The sequence below is a fragment of the Opisthocomus hoazin genome, chromosome 8 (assembly GCF_030867145.1).
Source record: "Opisthocomus hoazin isolate bOpiHoa1 chromosome 8, bOpiHoa1.hap1, whole genome shotgun sequence".
Lineage (NCBI taxonomy): Eukaryota > Metazoa > Chordata > Aves > Opisthocomiformes > Opisthocomidae > Opisthocomus > Opisthocomus hoazin.
This window is the reverse complement of record NC_134421.1, coordinates 66,772,397-66,789,969: the sequence shown is the minus strand read 5'-3', so window position 1 is coordinate 66,789,969 and position 17,573 is coordinate 66,772,397. Positions and strand designations below refer to the sequence as shown.

The following is a 17,573-nucleotide window of genomic DNA, read 5'->3' as shown; positions in this document are numbered from 1 at the left end:
TTTTGCACATTTTTCTCAGTGCAAAGGACTGCATCCTGCCAGAATCCTAGCAGAAAGCTCCACTTGAGTACAGCCTGGCCTCCAGTTATTTGTCTGCCCTACAGAAAACATACTTTTTTTTCTGGAGAGGAGCAACACACCAACCCACAACCTACAAAACCACTCAGAGGACAGCTGTCAAGTCATCGCTGAGCCCTTGCGTTTAGATGGAGGGACACTTCCCAGCTGCTTTGTTGCAGATATGGAGAGGCTGGGTGAGAAGTGGGGATGTGGGAAGCCTCCCTCGGACACTCACCGAGGGCATCATTGCCAGCCCATCCCAGCTCTCTGTGCATTATAGGACATGCCCTATAAGCAACCCCAGCAATGTATTCATCGTGCTGCTGCAAGGCTGTGAGGGAGGGCAGCGGGGCTGGCAGGGCGGTACTCACCCTCTTGCCTGCTCCCGCCTTCTTGCTCCCAGCCCAGCGCTGGCTGCTGCTGCTTTCTGCAGCGATGGTTGAAAGTGCTTCTGGAGCAGAGCCTGCAAGCGCGGCAGGGAACCGAGCTATCTCTCCCGCACAGCAAGGACGGCTACCGGCACCCAAACGTCTCCATTTACGGTCAGGGCCGCACGGCTGCATTTCTGCATCAGCTTGGGAGCTGGTGCTTTTAAAGGGATCCCCAGTTTCGGCAGTGGAGCAGGGCTGGACCCCATTTTTCCCAGGGGAGATTCAGCCCATCCTGGGGCTTGTTTATCCCACTCTGAGGATGGAATATATTGCTGTGGTCCTCATGCAAAACCTCTATCCAAAATTAGGCAGCTTCTCCCTGATGGCAGGCAGGTGCCATCCTTGGTACCTCCTGAAAGGGAACTTTTGCTTGCTATGCCAGCCCAGGTAACCATCCTGCTTACTGGCATACAAAAGTGAGGCAGCAAGAAAACATCAATAAACATCTATTGACTGCAATTTCCTGACATGAACAATACTGAAAATATTGCAAAAACTCTAACAGCATCTTGGGAGAGAGTGGAACATTTTATTTCTCCCTCTAACCATTACTAGTGGAGCTATTGCTCTCAAAAGATGCTATATCTTCTCCAGGACAACATGCCTCAGGCTGGCCCCAGAAAAGCTGAGACTGGAGGACCAAGAGACACCGGTGTGCTCTGAGCTGAGCATCTCCACCACAACGGCCACGCTGGTGACAGCCGTCCATAAGGCAGTGAGTCACCAGCCTACGGGGCGTCTCGCCAGCCTGGCGTTGGCTCACAGCTACCAGCGTCTCCCAGTCTGGTGTGGTTCCTGGGGATGAGATGCTGAAGCACAGGAGGTACACTGGAGATGATGCCTGGACTCCTGAAGGACTCCTGATCCACTCAAAGCAGAGTTGGTGAGCAAGTCAAAAATGCTCTGTGCATCGCATTAATTTTGGCTGTGCTTATTCACGTATAGGTGTTCGTGTGGTTTTGGATGCACTTGCATCGCAGCTGGGAGGTAGAATTGCTGCAAGCTTACCTAGCTTACCCCGAGCCATTTGGGCAGCAAGAGTTACTTAAGAAGTGATAACTGGATGTCCAGGTGGGTTAACCACCCAAGCACCTACAGACAAGCATGGTGCTGACCCCCACATCTCTCCCTGTCTCTTCAAAATCAGGCTCAGTGCTCCTCAGGGAGAAGGCTGGAAACAAAAACCCCAGTTATTTCCTACGATCGAATTTCAGAGCCCTCCAGACCCCACAGACGGCTCTGCTATGAGCCTCGGTTGAGCTCTATTTCTGCAATAACTCTTCCAGAGAGAAAGAATTAGGAGGCTTAACACTTTTGGATGACAGTTGCTGGAGCTGCTGTCAGATAGCAGGCAGTGGCAGCCGGCACAGGAGCAGGGAGCGAGCCAGGCCTCCTGATTCAGCCAGCCCGGAAAAAAGCCATGTTTATAAAAACCCACATGAAAAGGAATGAATTGCCAATTACGCAAAAGTCTTTAAATAAAGCAACACAAACCTTTCATGTGCAACAGACAAACGATACACGGTCACATGGAAATAATATAAGAGATAGGGAGGCAGAAAGTGAGGAATGTGAGCAAATCCATTTTCCAGAAGCAAGAAAAGGGACTTGCTCGCTGAAAAGGATTAGCTGGATAAAGCTAAACACTTTAAAAAAAACTCTACTAGAAACTAAACATGCATCAAACAGAAACAGGAGAAAACCCGGATTGTAAGAAGATACAAGAAGCCATGCTCTGCTCCTGCTCAGAAACAAAACACTGTCAAAAAAACATCCTATGTAAACTTGCCACACACCCCAGACCATCAACAGGCATTTATCAAGTGAAACACACACCAAATGCAACTCTTCTTCCTAATCCCAAGGCTCTGAGTTTCAGACCCTCAGGAAGAGATTTCCACATGATCCTTCTCTGTCTCTGATTAGCCCTTCTAAATTTCAGCATTTATCTGACAAAACACACTGGGGAGGGCTTTCTTTTATCCTCAAAGCCCGCGTTTCTGCTTTTCCTTAGCTGCTGCTGTACCGCTCTGCAGCCGCTCAACTTGGGAGGAAAAGACTTCAGTCAAGACCCTTTGACTGACTAAGCCCAGGATCACTTTCCTGGTGGTGGTAACCCCAAGGTCATGCATGACGTGCCAACACCGAAGCAAGCCAGCATTTGCAGAAGGGGTTATAAATGCTGCCTCTGAGCCAAAGTCTTACTTTTTGGGCTCAGTAATGCAAATAAAACATATGTGCGTGGGGGGTCCCGCTGGCAATAGCTGTGTGGGCAGTCTGAGGGGTCTTTGTAGTTTCGGGAGACAATCTGTGATGGTGAGACATTTCAATCTGGTCTGGCGGAGCTGTCGCGCAGAGCCAAGGCTGACTCCTGCGAGCAGCCGCAGGAGCACAGTTACCACTTGCCGTCCTCCTGCAGCCTGAGGTATGGTCCTCGTTAACCACCAATTGATATGCTTCGAACGACATATTCATAAACCCCTGAGTCTGATCACAGCTAATATGCGGACAAAAAGGGAGTACGTTTGCTTAATACACTGCTTTTTGCAAACACCCTGATCGTTCCCAGATGCATCTGTTTCTGCCCAGCAGCACTGGAGGCAGCAGGAGAGGAAATAATTTCAGCTTCCCAGTCACTGGCCTAAGCAGTTTCAAGATGCTCCAGGAGCCCTCCTCCATCTGTACCCATCTCCCTCCTTCGACCGGACCCAGCTTCTTCTCTGGTTTTTCCACACCAAAACACAGCAGTAGGATCCCTGAACCCTTCTCTAAGCAGAGCACTGGACATCAGACACACAAGCGTTGCAAGGCTGTGTAAAGCCAGATCTGGGTGAGGACGGTATTTTGATCTCACCCATGGCAGAGAAATCAGTTGTACGGATTCCCAGTGGTGTCTCCTAAGCTTGCCATAGGAGTGTGAAATTAGCTATGGAAAAACTTCCAGTAAAGGCTGAGGTTTGTGGGCAGGAGGAAATTTCACACGAGAATTTAAGAGCCCGGCTCCTGAGCGATTCAAGCCAACGCAGGTCTAGATGTTAAGGCCCAACACACTTATGGAGGAACCTCTTTCATGGTGTAAACCAGCAAATCAGCTCTCCGTTTCAGCCTGTGGCAAGATACCCACAGAAAAACACAGCTTTGAAGTGACAGCCAGAAGCTCGGAGTTGGACGAACATTTTATTGACAGCTTCTTATTCAGTTCAGCTATGAGATAAGGTAATAATAAAAATAACGGTGTTCAGAACTTACCAAACAACTCTAATCTGAAATTTCAGCGCAAGCTACAAACAATACGGGAGAGATTTCTCCTGGCAAAGAGCACGTTGCTCCCGTAGGGAGCCGAGTTAACTTGGGACTTTCCAGAGCAAAGCACTGCTCGTCTGGGTAGCATCAGCCCGCTCCCACCCCGAGCAGAGCAGCCCTAAGACCACCCCACAGATGGTGGTGTTGCCTGTGCTTTACAGGCAGGCAAACCAAAGTGCTGTGCCCACATCTGCAACGAGTATTAGTGTCGACTCCAAACATCCTCTTCCTCTGTTGTCTGCTCCACCCAAAAGTGATTTATTTACTGTCGCCCTGAGTAGAGGCTACCTAACAGCACAGAAAATCCTCCTTTAACCAGAAAAGCATCTGAGGTGCCTCAGTGGATGATCCTGTACACACAGGAGCACGTTGGTACTTGGACATCTAGGTCAGCCTGCATGCAACAGAATCACAGAATCACAGAATCACAGAATGGTAGGGGTTGGAAGGGACCTCTGTGGGTCATCTAGTCCAACCCTCCTGCCGAAGCAGGGTCACCTACAGTAGGCTGCACAGGACCTTGTCCAGGCGAGTCTTGAATACCTCCAGAGAAGGAGACTCCACAACCTCCCTGGGCAGCCTGTTCCAGTGCTCCGTCACCCTCAGAGGGAAGAAGTTCTTCCTCATGTTCAGACGGAACTTCCTGTGCTTCAGTTTGTGCCCATTGCCCCTTGTCCTGTCACTGGGCACCACTGAAAAGACACCCACCCTTCAGATATTTGTAAGTATATATTAGGTCCCCTCGCAGCCTTCTCTTCTTCAGGCTGAACAAGCCCAGCTCCCTCAGCCTCTCCTCGTAGTAGAGATAGTCCCCTCACCATCCTGGTAGCCCTCTGCTGGACTCTCTCCAGTAGCTCTTCATCTTTCTTGAACTGGGGAGCCCAGAACTGGACAGAGTACTTCAGATGAGGCCTCACCAGGGCAGTGTAGAGGGGAAGGAGAACCTCCCTCGACCTGCTGGCCACACTCTTCTTAATGCACCCCAGGATCCCATTGGCCTTCTTGGCAGCCAGGGCACACTGCTGGCTCATGGCTAACCTGTCGTCCACCAGGACACCCAGGTCCCTCTCCACAGAGCTGCTCTCCAGCAGGTCTGCCCTGAGCCTGTACTGATGCATGGGGTTGTTCCTCCCCAGGTGCAGGACCCTGCATTTGCCTTTGTTGAACCTCATCAGGTTCCTCTCTGCCCAAATTTCCAGCCTGTCCAGGTCATGCTGAATGGCAGCACAGCCTTCTGGTGTGTCTACCACACCTCCCTGTTTGGTGTCATCAGCAAACTTGCTGAGGGTACTGCAGTAACTACAGAGGTTACTGCTTTTTCTGGGCATGAATTTTTCAGAATCACCCCTCCTGGCTTTCCCCATTCATACGTTACTTGAAAACAGCAGAACGACTTATTGTATGAATAAAAATCAACCATGGGTTACTTCCAAACTAGTTAGTGTGATTTACAGAGCAACTGGCTTCCTATATTGATCACGAGAAATTCCCATTGAACGTGTGATCAAACACTTAAAAGAACAGTATCACTTGATATTGTTTCTGCTTACTCAGAAATGGACACACAGCTTCCCAAACCAGCCTCCTCAACTGTCATCTTCACTGTCGTTTTTTTGTGTTATTGATAAAAAAAGCCCAAATAAGCAGGTTGGCCTGGGCATCTCATATAGATTTCCCACAGTATATTTTAAACTGTGATTATTTATATTGTGAGCAGTGCTTTGGCAGAGCTGTTCTCCAATAGTCCGTTCGTTTTTCATTGAACTAAGAGAAATTTAAAAAGGCATTTATACGAAATGGGGAGCCAAGTGCTGCGTCCTTGTGACGAAGGCGGCTGAACTTCCCCTAGCCAGCTGCTGAGCCTCAGCGAGCCCTGTGCAGCCTGGTGCAGGGATGCTCATCCTGCGGAGACCATTATCATGGTGCTTTGGTTTAATTAGTCATCCTGATTTATCTGTTCTCATTCCAGCCCTTGCCTGGCTCATTCATGGTTATCTGGGCACTCAACGAGTGTCACGGGGAGCTGAGTGATTTCACCTCCTCGGTGACTAAGTACTTGAGAAAACGTTACCCATTAACATTTTGTTAATGGTATTTTTAAGCGACTTTCCAGAAAGCGAGGCTGAATGTGCTTCCGGGGATTCAAGTCACCTTCAGCAATCCCCATTCAGGTTTGTCTGTGCTGGATAGGATCCTGCCCCCCCCCCAGCTTATCATCTGCGGCCAAGGATTTGGGCTCTATGGGAAGTTTAATTTCCTGCTTCTTGGGCTGCCTGTGGCTGGCCGGCAACGTTTGTGAAAGGAAAGACATTCTTCTAATTCTTGTCATTAACCCATTGGTGACCTCCCAGACACGAGCCAGAATTGTCAGAAGAACTCAGGATGCTACAGCTTCCATCAGCCCATTATTACACAGCCAGCACCAGACTCTCATTTCTCCTAATTATCCTCTTTTTTTTTCCAAAAACAAAAAATAAGACAGATGGAACACAGACTTATTTTAATGCATGCTTGTGTTTGACACACAACAACCTCTGTAACATCTCAAGCAATGCCTGCCCGTGGCACCACCACCGCAGCCTCTTCTGCTGCCGGCTGTGCTCCCAGCACAGGTGGGTGCGTGGGGCACAGCCGCCGGCGGCGTGGAGCCCGGCATCGTACCCCAGCAGCATAGGATGGGAAGGAAAGAAGGCAAAAACAAATGCTGGAGGTTTTTTAAGCAGATGCAATACATTTCTCAAAGCTAAGCAATGCCTCAAAAAATAGCTAAGTGATGTAGTAACAGTGTCAAAAATGACCAGAGCCGCCTTTCTATCTCACTGGCAGTGACTGGGACAGTTTTGGCACAGAATAAAGTAAAATATGTCCTGAATTAGTCCTTCCCACAGATATGTCTTGGCAGATCCTCCCCACCCAGCCCTGATGTAGCTTCCCTGAGCTCTGCATGCAATCACGGAGTGAAGTCGCTGAGAAAACCGCTGAAACCCCTTTTCTCTCCCCACCTCAGTGAAAATACGTGGCCGTAGTCGACTACCGCGTGGTGAAGCGTGCCATTCCTACCTGAACGAGGAGCTCCAGCTTTCTGTCGTCCAGGAGGTGCACTTGGCATCTGCGGCCCTCCGTCATCTGCAAGAGAGAAGAGGCACGTGTGTCAGGGCGCTCGGCTTTCCCGCTCGGCACCCGGCTGCCGGCTCCCTCGCCACAAGCTGGAGGCTTTCATTTGAGGCAGTGCTTCTTTCAGTCTGTGGTGTGTTTTTTTCTTTTTTGTTTTTTTTTTAATTAATCCTCCTTCTTTTGGGACCAGAGGAAAGAAAAGGCTGGAAGGAGAAAAAGAAAAGCTATCCCAGGTAGCTGTCATGGAGCAGCGTGCTTGGACGCAACTGCCAGGAGGAGGTCATTCCAGTGTGAAAAATGGGGCCAGGGGGGTTGTTTGCAGCACAGGGGCCCCGATATTTCATACCGCAGCCTTCGGCTTTGCAGACGGCTTGGCCAGCAGAGGAGACATCCAGACAAGTTTCCCCAAACCCCTGAACAGCAGTGATTCAACCATCCCGGAGCAAGCAAGGCTCCTCCCTGGGCCGTGCTGATGGTGCTCCCCGGGGTTGCACCGGCTGCTCATTTGGGCCTGGATCCCAAAATGGGCTTGTCCTACTTGGGGTGTCCTATTTAAGATGTACTGCAGGAACCACACGTGATATTATTATATCAGAATCATAGAATCTTTTAGGTTGAAAAAGACCTTTAAGATCATTGAGTCCAAATAATGTCAATAAAACTTTTGTGTATAGAAGACTTATGGAAGACTTCCAAGGTCCTGTAGATTGGGGGGAGTCCTGGTTTTGTCTGGGATAGAGTTAATTTTCCTCTCACTAGCTGAGTAGGGTGCTAAGAAATAAATGAGCTGTGGCCTGAGGAATCTCCTCCGCAAGTCAAGCCCTTTCCTGGCTCTCCTCTTGCACAGAGCACCGTAAGTGAGGAGCAACTTTGCAGAGCTGCAGATCCCGACTCCGCCCTGCAAAGCCCTTCAGCGCGCAGAGGCACAATCCCGCTGTCTGCTAATGGGATACAGACTGCCTAAGCCTCTTTGGCTCTTGGAAATCCCTTCCTCAGCACGACTTAGGCAGCATGCAGGCAGCCTCCCTGGCCTGGACCCGTGGCAGCACGGACCCAGCTCAGCCCCACAGAATGGCTCAGTCCCCCTGGGACTCACCACCCTCCAGCCAAGGCACCTTCCTGAGCGCTCCATGGACCCCCAGCTCAATTTAAAGATATTTCTCGCCATGACAAGTCCTAAAGCAGCACGAGAAGGGAGCAGAGGGTCCACAGGAGTCTGACAGGGGGGGTAAAGTCTGCTGGGGACACGGCTGCTGCAGCACCCTCGGCATTCCTGCCCTTGCCCATCAAGTCTCCCCACTGGCACCAGCTGAGCTGAAACCCTGATGCAAAGCCGCCTTGCAGAGAGCGGGGAGATGTGGGCTCGGGGGGTTATCTGAGGACAGCTTGGCTCTCTGCTTTAGCTCTGCAGGTTAAAAATCACCCACTCCCGTGGCTTGATGGGGCTGGATGTGCTGGCATCCAGGAGGCGGTTGTGGATGCCCCACTATCAACTTTACCAGTTGGAGAGCCCCGGCAGGGTGTGGGCATTGCTGTGGGGTCTGCAAACTTGGCCATCTCCAGCAGCATCACCCTCGCTCTGCCAGTCACCGGCTCTCAGCACAGGAGCCCACCAGGATCTCCTGGGTGCTCCTGTCCTCCCTCTTGTCACCTCTGTCCCACATCCGTCTCCCCCTTTCCTGGGGCCAGGACAGACCAAGCCTTACCCTGGCCTTAGCCACTTCCCTGTAGCAAAAATTCAGCTGGGCCAACAACTCTACTGAGCTTCAAGCTGGCCATGCAAGATATGGAGTTTATTATGAGACAACTTCAGTCAAAATGAGCTTTTCCCTTCAACTGACCCCAAATTTACAATCCTGGAATGCACAATCCCATGCAATCCAAGCAGACTTTACCCCCGTTGTTATTCAGACCAGCAAGCCTCTGGAGTATCGTGCATGCTAAATAACACCGCTTTCCTCCTCGTTTTCCGTGAGCACAACTGGAGCCCTGGCATAGCAGCCAAAGGAAAGCCTTGTAAAACAAGGCTTCTCATAAATGTCAGCCAGTTACCACCATGGCAGTAAACTGTCTTCTTACGAGGTTTCCTCTGGTAAGTAATGCTATGCAAAATACAGCTTCTCATAAGGTATGTTACTTGGCGAGTGAGATTTTTCTCTATGAAGTCTGTAATAACCAGCTTTCAGCTCAGTTGTAAAGCTACACCAGAGGCTCACAGAAGGGCTTTGCAATGGTTTGCCCTGCTTGGAATAAGAGTGGTGCGGTCGTGTTCACACGGGCGCAGGGAGCCGCAAGCTTGCTTTGCTGGGCTTCCCCAGCACCTGAAACTGCGAGTGGCTGAGCCCCGCTTCGGCATCTCTCTCGTTCTCTTACTGTCACATATCTGCTGCATCCCCAAGATGGTGAGTATGCACTGATATTCCAGTTTTAACATGAGCTTATCCAAGGCAAGAGACAAAGCAGTGAGTTTATTGTGGCAGTAACATGCGATGGCAGGGATGGAAGCACAGTGCAGCTCTCTCCCCTGTTACGCTCCATTGGTTACACCAAAGTTAAAACAAGAGTAAAAGAACGTGAAAGGGGGAAGAGGGAAAATTTTCTGAGATGTTTGACTGTGCTTTAGTGTTTCAGCCAAGTGCTTTCTTTCCATGTGGAGCTGCTTTAGCTCTCCATGCTTTTCCAACCCAGAGTTTCATATCCCCTTAGTGCTCTTGCTGCTTAAAGAAATCCCAAATGCAAACGGCAGTTAACAAGAAGTATCTGAATAAAGTGAAGCTCTGAAATGCAGCACATGATGGTTGTCTAATTGCAAGGCATTTCATGAACATCACTTGCAGAAAGTGAGCGGGAAAGCACACTGCTTTCACATCAGCTTGTCCCCAGCAGTCCTGTCCATCAGCAAAGTGGCTGTCAAAGACCACGATCGTTTTTATAGTTTGATCACGCAGTGTGTGAGCACACAGCAAGGCACGTACTTTATTTCTTTAGTGCCACCTTGTTTCTGTGCCTCTCAGTGGTTTGAACGTTCATGCTACAGGCTAATGACCCCAGCTGGTGGTCTGCAGGCCTTTTCTACCTCGGCTTTTCTGCACAACAGAGGGTGAAGAGCTGCTGCGGGAGCTGAGAGGATGCATCAGCCACTGCACAGCCTTGAGGGGAGAAAGAGACCCAGCACTGGTCCCTGCTCCCAGTCCCTGGTACCAATACAGATGGTGAAGGATCCTCTGGTTTTGGAACTGGAGGCTCCAAGTTTTGTCTTGGGTGATACCTTGAAGCTCAGAAGGACCGTAACATACATTGCTGGAGATCTGCAACAGTATTTCCTTCTGTAGGCAGGATGCCCAGTCATGGGGCTTTTCACTGCCCTTTGAAAGAAATGGTGCTTTCCAAGAGAAAAGAAAAGTAAGTAGAAGACAGACTTCCTACTTGATGTAAGCTAAAATATGACGGTCCTACCCTCCCTCCTTTCTCCTTTATTATTCCACCAGGTGTCTGAAGCCCACGCTGTGCGCTTTTTTGCATCATCAGATCAATACAAACCCTGCTAGTTTGTCAGAGCAAGAAACAGGAACGTTTCAAAGCACAGCAAGAAGGAACTGATTTAGCACAGTCTGTCTGCATGAAAGATGCTGCTTCTGACGCTTTGCAAATTGGCTGATCTGTGGAATCTGCTGCACTGTGATGGATGGGGCTGTGGCTGGCTCTTGGGGGACAAGTCAGGGAACCGCTTCTTCTTCTCTGTGTAACCAGAGAAGGGAAATCAACCCCAGAGCCCTGTGGATGGGAACGTGGGAGCAGGAGGTCACTAAGCATGAGTGGAGCAGCACCAGAGTTTGGATGGAGGAAAACTACAAGGAGTGAATCAAGGTTCTCCTCTCCCAAGGCTCTTACCCAGAGGAGGATGGGGGAACTGAGAGCTAAGAGGCACGAAGGCATGGCTTTCCCTTTACCATGGAAAAGCAAAATCCCAGCAAAGAGACAAGAAACAATGGTTGAGCAGAGCTGTTGACACAAGAGAAGGACACTTGATGTGGCAGGGAAGCGGAGGAGTTTGCTCCTGACTGAGTCCTGGGTTTCACCATGAGCTCAGTGTGTGAGTTTTCCTGTACCAACACAGCCCCCAGTTTCCTTCTGGAGGCCAAGAGCCCTCTAACCTGACTCCAGAAAGTAAAAGGTCAGGTTTCTAGTTTGACCTACCGGTTGAGATGCCCTTGATGCTCAAAGCAGAGGGAACTTTCAGACGTTTCAAGTTAGGCGAGACAATTCCCAGGTGAGCTCCATGGCTGCGCCTGCTACTTGCACATGGTTTGTCCCATACCTGGAGCCGGGCTCTAGCGCTCAGCCCAGTGGAGCCCTCCAACAGCCAGGATGCTGTATCCACATCAACCCCCCAAATTCCCGATGCTTCTCAAGACGTGCGAAGAGATGGGACTGTTACACACTCCTGTTTGCTAGCAGTTCATCCATATGGCGGGTTGCTGCACATACCGGGTGTGAATATGGGCCGCATGCATTTCATGGGCCAGACTTATCACGAACTCAGATGGAAATTATGCACCAAAATACAGAACAGTTTTGTTTTTTTTTTTTTCAAAACAGCTCAGTACGTCACATTTTTCTGAAAATCTGCTGCTTCTTTTAATGCCTGCACATGCGGCATGACCCATGAGCGCTTACGGAGCTGAACATGAGTGCTTTTAAAAAGCTCTGTCCTTTGTGTACACGAGTGTGTAAAGACTAGGGATAATGTATCTTCAATACACAAACACAGATGGTGCTTGTAAGGTATGTGAGGATCTGAAGGAACGTGTTTGTGTGGATGAGATGCTGGATTGGTGTGCAGGAGAGCTGATTATACACAAGGCATGCTCTTGGCTTCTGCACCTTGAGGACAGGAAAACTGATGCTGACCTCATTTGCAAAGTGCTCTGAGATCCATCAGTGACAACAAGACCCGACATAAACGCTTGTTCACTCTAATAGAGGGATGCTACAGAAAGGAAATCTCTTGTGATTACACACGGGATCTTCCAGATCATAGCTGTTTTTCTCAAGGAAAGGACGTTTTAGTTACCTTTATCACAAGACTTTAAACGTCCTTTGGAGGCTCCTACCCAAATATTTACACAATGGATTTCCTAGGGAAGGCAGGCTGGCGGTTGTTTTGCTCTGCGGCATAAACTGCTCTGGTGACTGCCCTCCTCTCTATTCATCTTCGCTGCAATGCCAAACGTTGTCTCGGAGAATCCTATAAACTGTCTGTAACACAGCCCAAAACCCGCACCACGCTCAGCTAATCCCCGCGCGCCCGTCACTTTGTCACTAAATTATCAGCAACTGCCCACAGAACTGCTCCATCCAACACAGACAGCGAAGGCGACAGGAGGAAACAGCTCCAAAGGGAACCTTTCCTTTTCGAAATGAAAAAACCCTCCTGGTGAAAGCGCCGTCACACTAAATAACTCAAAGGCACCAAATGCAAATGCTATTTACAATGGCAGTTCTATAAATATCCACGGCACATTTCATTAGCCGGTGACTGTAGAAATAAAGAGGAATAGGGCGTATTCTTCCATGACTCAAATCAGAAATTGTAATAGAGGCAGAATATTTCCTAAACGCTCGCTGCCAGTATGGGAGGCAACTACTGTGCTGAATACACAAAAAATTGTGTCGCTTTGCTCGCCGTTTGGACAGACCCGCTGAAAGGAGGTAGGGAGAGGTGACAGCCTGCTGATTACAATAAACTATTAGATTAAACGTCCTGCTCTCACTTGACCACTTCTTACTCTCTTCTCACCCTGGCAACTCCCAAGCTTGTAAGGAGAGATAGGGAGGAAAAGCAGCGTGTTTTTGCTGTCTGCACAGTTTATTTTGTGCATGTGGCAGCACGTCGCTGAATCGGAGTCAATCTTGCAAACGGCTGTGTGTCTCACTGACCAGCACTGTCTCTTCGCTTGCCTGCATCCATCTGTCATCTCCTGTCCTACACTCACACTTCAAGATCCTGGAGGAATGGACTACCTTTCTTTTTTATGCCATGTGTTCGCAGAGCACCGTCCCCAGTCGCTGGTCCGCGTCAGTCGCTAATAAATAACACCGACGGTGACTGGGATGAGGATGGCTGCGAGACACTGTGCAAAGACCTGAGCTACATGGCCAGTCCTCAGGGTTTCCTCGTTTTTGCAGTCCTTTGGTTGTGACTCAGTGGCAGCAAGCCCTGAAGAACGGAAGCGAGATGACTGTTGGTGCAAATCTGGTTCATGCGTCCCAGCCATGGGGCTTGCACAGTGTCCTGCGCTGGCATGCACCTCACCGTGGTTTGCAGCACCGCTCATGCCATCCTGCTTTCCAGGTCCAATGCCCTGCTGTACACTCACTTCCCCTGCCCTTCCCCTTCACCAGAAAGGGCCATATTTAGGCAGGCTGGCTTCCACCTGAGCCTTGGTGGCTTGAAGCTCTGAGGTTGGGGAGGCATTCAGAAGAAACTGTTGTTTCTGAGTACGGTCCTCATTTCTACTGTTTATTTCCATGAGTTTTTCCTAAACCAACAGTGGTAAGTCTGGTTTGTAATTAATTTTTCAAGAGGGAGAAAAATTATTTTAATCTGGGGCAACCTCCTGGCATAGCGAGCGTAAGTCTATATAGCCTGCCCTCTCTGTAAAGGTCAGTGACACAGTACATAGCATGGGCTGATCTTTCCAAAATAAGCCAAAACAGGAGTACAAATGATCCTCACTAGGTATGGGAACCCATTAGACAACACTTTCACCATTCGTATTTGTTCATGTGATGATTTCTTAATGTAAAGGCTATTTGGTGCTCTGGAGCAGGAGAGGTTAGCTGTAAGCCAGTTGTTTTTTCCCTAGTAAGAGCATCCCAGATGTATCCTCAGGCATTTGCCATCTTCTAGCAGTACTTCCACAGGAGAATGAAGATGTCATGTATTCAAAGAAATAGGAGAATCCCTTTCAGGAAGGGGACTTGGTGTCAAATGGAGCTTTGGCGCTGAAAAGATATGCCAGGGGAAGATGCTGCAGATGGGGATAATGGCAATGCGAAGAGAAGTAGCTGATGGCTGATGCATAACCAGACTCCACCTTCTAATGACAGTGAGTTTCCCTGCTATGGAAGCACTCTGAGGCTCTGTGAAAAACACGCACAGTCCATAGCTGGGTTGAATGGCCAGAAAATATATGCTGACAATGATGCAGCATCTCCCACAGGTTTGGTAGGACTGGAGGAATCTACCACGTGCATGGCTGTCAGCTTTCCCTGCAAGCCTCTTTATCCCACCCCTTGAAAAATTGATGTCCTTACCCATGGACTAGGGAATGGAGATGCAATTGCTGAAACCATGGTTGCAGATGCAGCTCTTAGAAACCTCTGCTGTCCTGCAGGAAGGGAGTACTGCTGTCCCTTGGAGGAGCTTGACGTTACCCATTGCATGGGGGATCCGTGCAGGGAACGTGTTTCAGATGGGTTGCATCAAGTGCTATGATAATTTCTGCAAATGCTCATTTGCCAGAAGGAGAGGAAAAAGACAGCTTCATTAATTAGAAAGCAAGAGACCTCCTAGGGAAAGGAGGTGGGACAGTGTCAGCCACTGTGTCACCGTGGCGGAAGCACACCATGAAAAGCACGACCCAGCCATTGTGTGGATGCCGACGGGGAGCAATGGGAGAAAAATTAAGGCGAGCTAAAGGCTGAGTGACCTGGCGACTTCCCTGTTTTGTCTTGAGAGCTGACAAAAGAGTTCCTGGCCTGCCCAGGGGCTCCTCGCTTCCTCCACACAGCGCTTTTCAGCCTTGCTCGGGCTCCCGCATCACCCAGGGACATCTGCACAGGTTATTTCTCATGCTTTCTCTAAGCAGCACTCAGCAAAAATGCTCTGATTCAGCAAAGCACATAGCTGTGTCCATAAATCCCTTTTATTTCAGTGTGACATAAGCAAGTGTTTAAGTGGCTTACTGTATCAGGGCTGAAATGAAAAACCGTCTCCTACGGTCCTAAAGTCCATTTACAACATCAAGTAATAACTCTCAGGTGAACTTTAAAGCCAGGAATGCCACGTCTTAACCTCAAAATGCTTAGTACTTGAGACACATAGTTAGAATTAAAACTAATTCCAATGCTGCATTTTAAACCAACAAGGGTATTACCCAGCAAACACCTAAATCACCACTCAGAGAGTGGCCGGCCTTGGAGGCCTGATTTCAGTTATATCCTGAGATAAGAAAGTCCTTTCCTGGACAAGCTGGCTTCCTCACTAGAATGGAGGTTGGGTTGGTTTATGTCACGTATTGTTTTCTTTCTGAAAAAGAATACAAATCTACATCTTTACAAAGGGAAGCAGAACATCTCACACCCTCACTGCCTTCTGATGTTGATGAAGGAGGAGAGGGCAATGCATGCTTTTCACTACATTTGACTCTTTTGCCCTCGTAACTCTTTCTACTCCATTTCCTGGCTAGGAAAAAAACCAGTTGCCAGCTTAAAAACCTGTCTGCATTGAGGCATTATCCCCACTATTGACGAGGCAGGCATGGAGAGTGTAGGAGCTTTGAGATGGCTGGTCAGAGCATCCTCTGAGCTCTGGAGCTGAGGCTGACCATAGGGAGGTGGCACGGTTTTCAGTATTCTTTATTATTTTCAGTCTAGAGGATTCACTGGCCACAGATGTTTTAAACCTTACAGATGTGCAACCCCTTCTGCACTCAGGAAGTGTGTCGTGATAAACCTTGACTCAGCCAGTCAGTTGTGCAGGTGGTTCAACATGGACACCTGCTTCGGGCCAAGGTTTTTAGGTCAAGAACATGCCAGAGCTCTTAAAACCTTGCTTCGAACTGGGATCCTGTAGCTATGTCCTCCTCTTTGACCTGGTAAGCCTGTGTTGCTCCTACAGCCTTCCTGAACGTGCAGTGTCCTGACTGCATGCAGCGATGGGTAAGGGCTATGTGGGGCATAAATAATAAATAAGTAATTGTGCAATCGAGGTGGCCCAGCTGCTCCTCCTCCCGCCAGCTTGGGGCTCTTCCCTGTTTTTGTGCAGATGAGTTTTAATTGAGTGGGGGGATGCGGTTTCCATCCTCTCCTGATGGACTTTCCTACAGAGCCCCAAAGACCTGGTGGATCAGCTCCTGCCTGGAGCTGACCACAAGTCCCAGTGAGAAAGGAGAGCTGCAGTCCTGCTCAGCTGTTCATCACTCCTTACAGAGCAGACGACGAGCTGTTCACACTGAGCATTAAGGAGCATCTTTAGGTGTGGTGAAACCACTAATCCATGTGACACCATTGCAACCGGAGGGTCACATCCTATGGGAGGTGGAAGGCGAGAGGCTAGGGCAGCCTACAGCCTCATCCCACCTTACAGATCTTGGGACTATTCATCCATGTCATGCTCTTCATCTATATGCCAAAGTAATGCCCAAAGGCTGCAAAAGTACCACTATTAACAAAAAAAATAGCAAAAAATGAGCCCCCTCATGCTTGTGTTAGTAAGACAACAGGTGGACAATCTTCCTTGCTGCCAGTTTTCCGATTAACACCCAAGATAACTCACCCTGTATGCAAACTTCTGTAATCATTCAGCTCAGTCAAACTGTGTGAGGAACATCTTTATTTTCGAAGCTTTTCTTTCCCCCCCTTCCCCCTGCCCCGGGAGAACTTATTTTCTAGATAATAAGCACTTTAGGCAAGTTCTGTAGTTTCATCCCATGTTTGCACATTATATACAGGGGCCATGATTCATCATTTGTGTTGTCAGTCCCTAATGCAGCCCAAAGAAATAAATACCAACGGCAGAACTAAAATGGAATGCTCAGAGGGTAAGAGGATAAATGATCTCTGGCATCTTTGCACAAGGACAAGCAGCATGGTCCTGGGACAGGGGCTTCATCGACTTTTGGGCATAGCTGTGCTTCAAGAAAACCATGGTATGTCCTGGGAGAGTGTCGCTTCCCTTGGAAGAGCTCTGCATTTACTTTGCTTGCTATGCACAAAGGACACAGCACGGTCTAAGGGAAAAGGATCTAAATTATCTGCCAGGGCAGCCCTTCACCAATGATGGACTCCGCAGCCTTTTAGAAGTCACATCAGCTTCTCTGTGGGGACTCCTGGTCACCTTCTGGTTCCTTCCCTATGTACTGTGGCAAACATCATGAGTCACCATCATAACACCTACGTGGCACTAAAGTACATAGCAACAGATTATTATTATTATTTTTCCAATGATTTTAGCATGTCTGTTCATCTCTCCTACATCTGACTTTTAATTCCTTGTAAACATACATAAAAATGTCATATTTTTTGTAGAGTTTCACACTTCAAACATGGCATATTTTCAGCAAACCGTTCCAGATATCACTCATTTGTGCATGCAGACAGGGTGGTAATTACATGAGAGCATCCAAGTCTTCTGGGAAAACATTTGCAGGAGGCTTGGTGTAGTTATAGAGGAGAACAGGATGATTTATTTGCTGCTGAAACTAGCGTGATTTGCTGGAGAAAAAAAAGTCAATGTAGGTTCATAGGAAGATGAGCAAAGTGACCCAAAGCAGTGGAAGCAGTAGTATGTGTGAAATATTTTTAAAGGACAAATTAAGATTTAAGGGTCCAAGTGTCCTTTTAGTGCTCGTTGAGTGCTTTGTACCTACTGTATCACTA

At 48.7% G+C, this 17,573-nt stretch overlaps 1 protein-coding gene across 7 annotated transcripts in view; it reads right to left on the bottom strand.

The window, feature by feature from the left end:
- Window positions 1-17,573, bottom strand: part of FRMD4A (FERM domain containing 4A) — a 392,745-nt gene that overhangs the window by 133,696 nt on the left and 241,476 nt on the right. For all 7 annotated transcript variants that reach the window (XM_075429179.1, XM_075429184.1, XM_075429182.1 and 4 more), the window contains one exon: window positions 6,855-6,920. In XM_075429179.1, coding sequence (XP_075285294.1) covers window positions 6,855-6,920 — 66 coding nt within the window. The remainder of the gene's footprint in view (window positions 1-6,854; window positions 6,921-17,573) is intronic.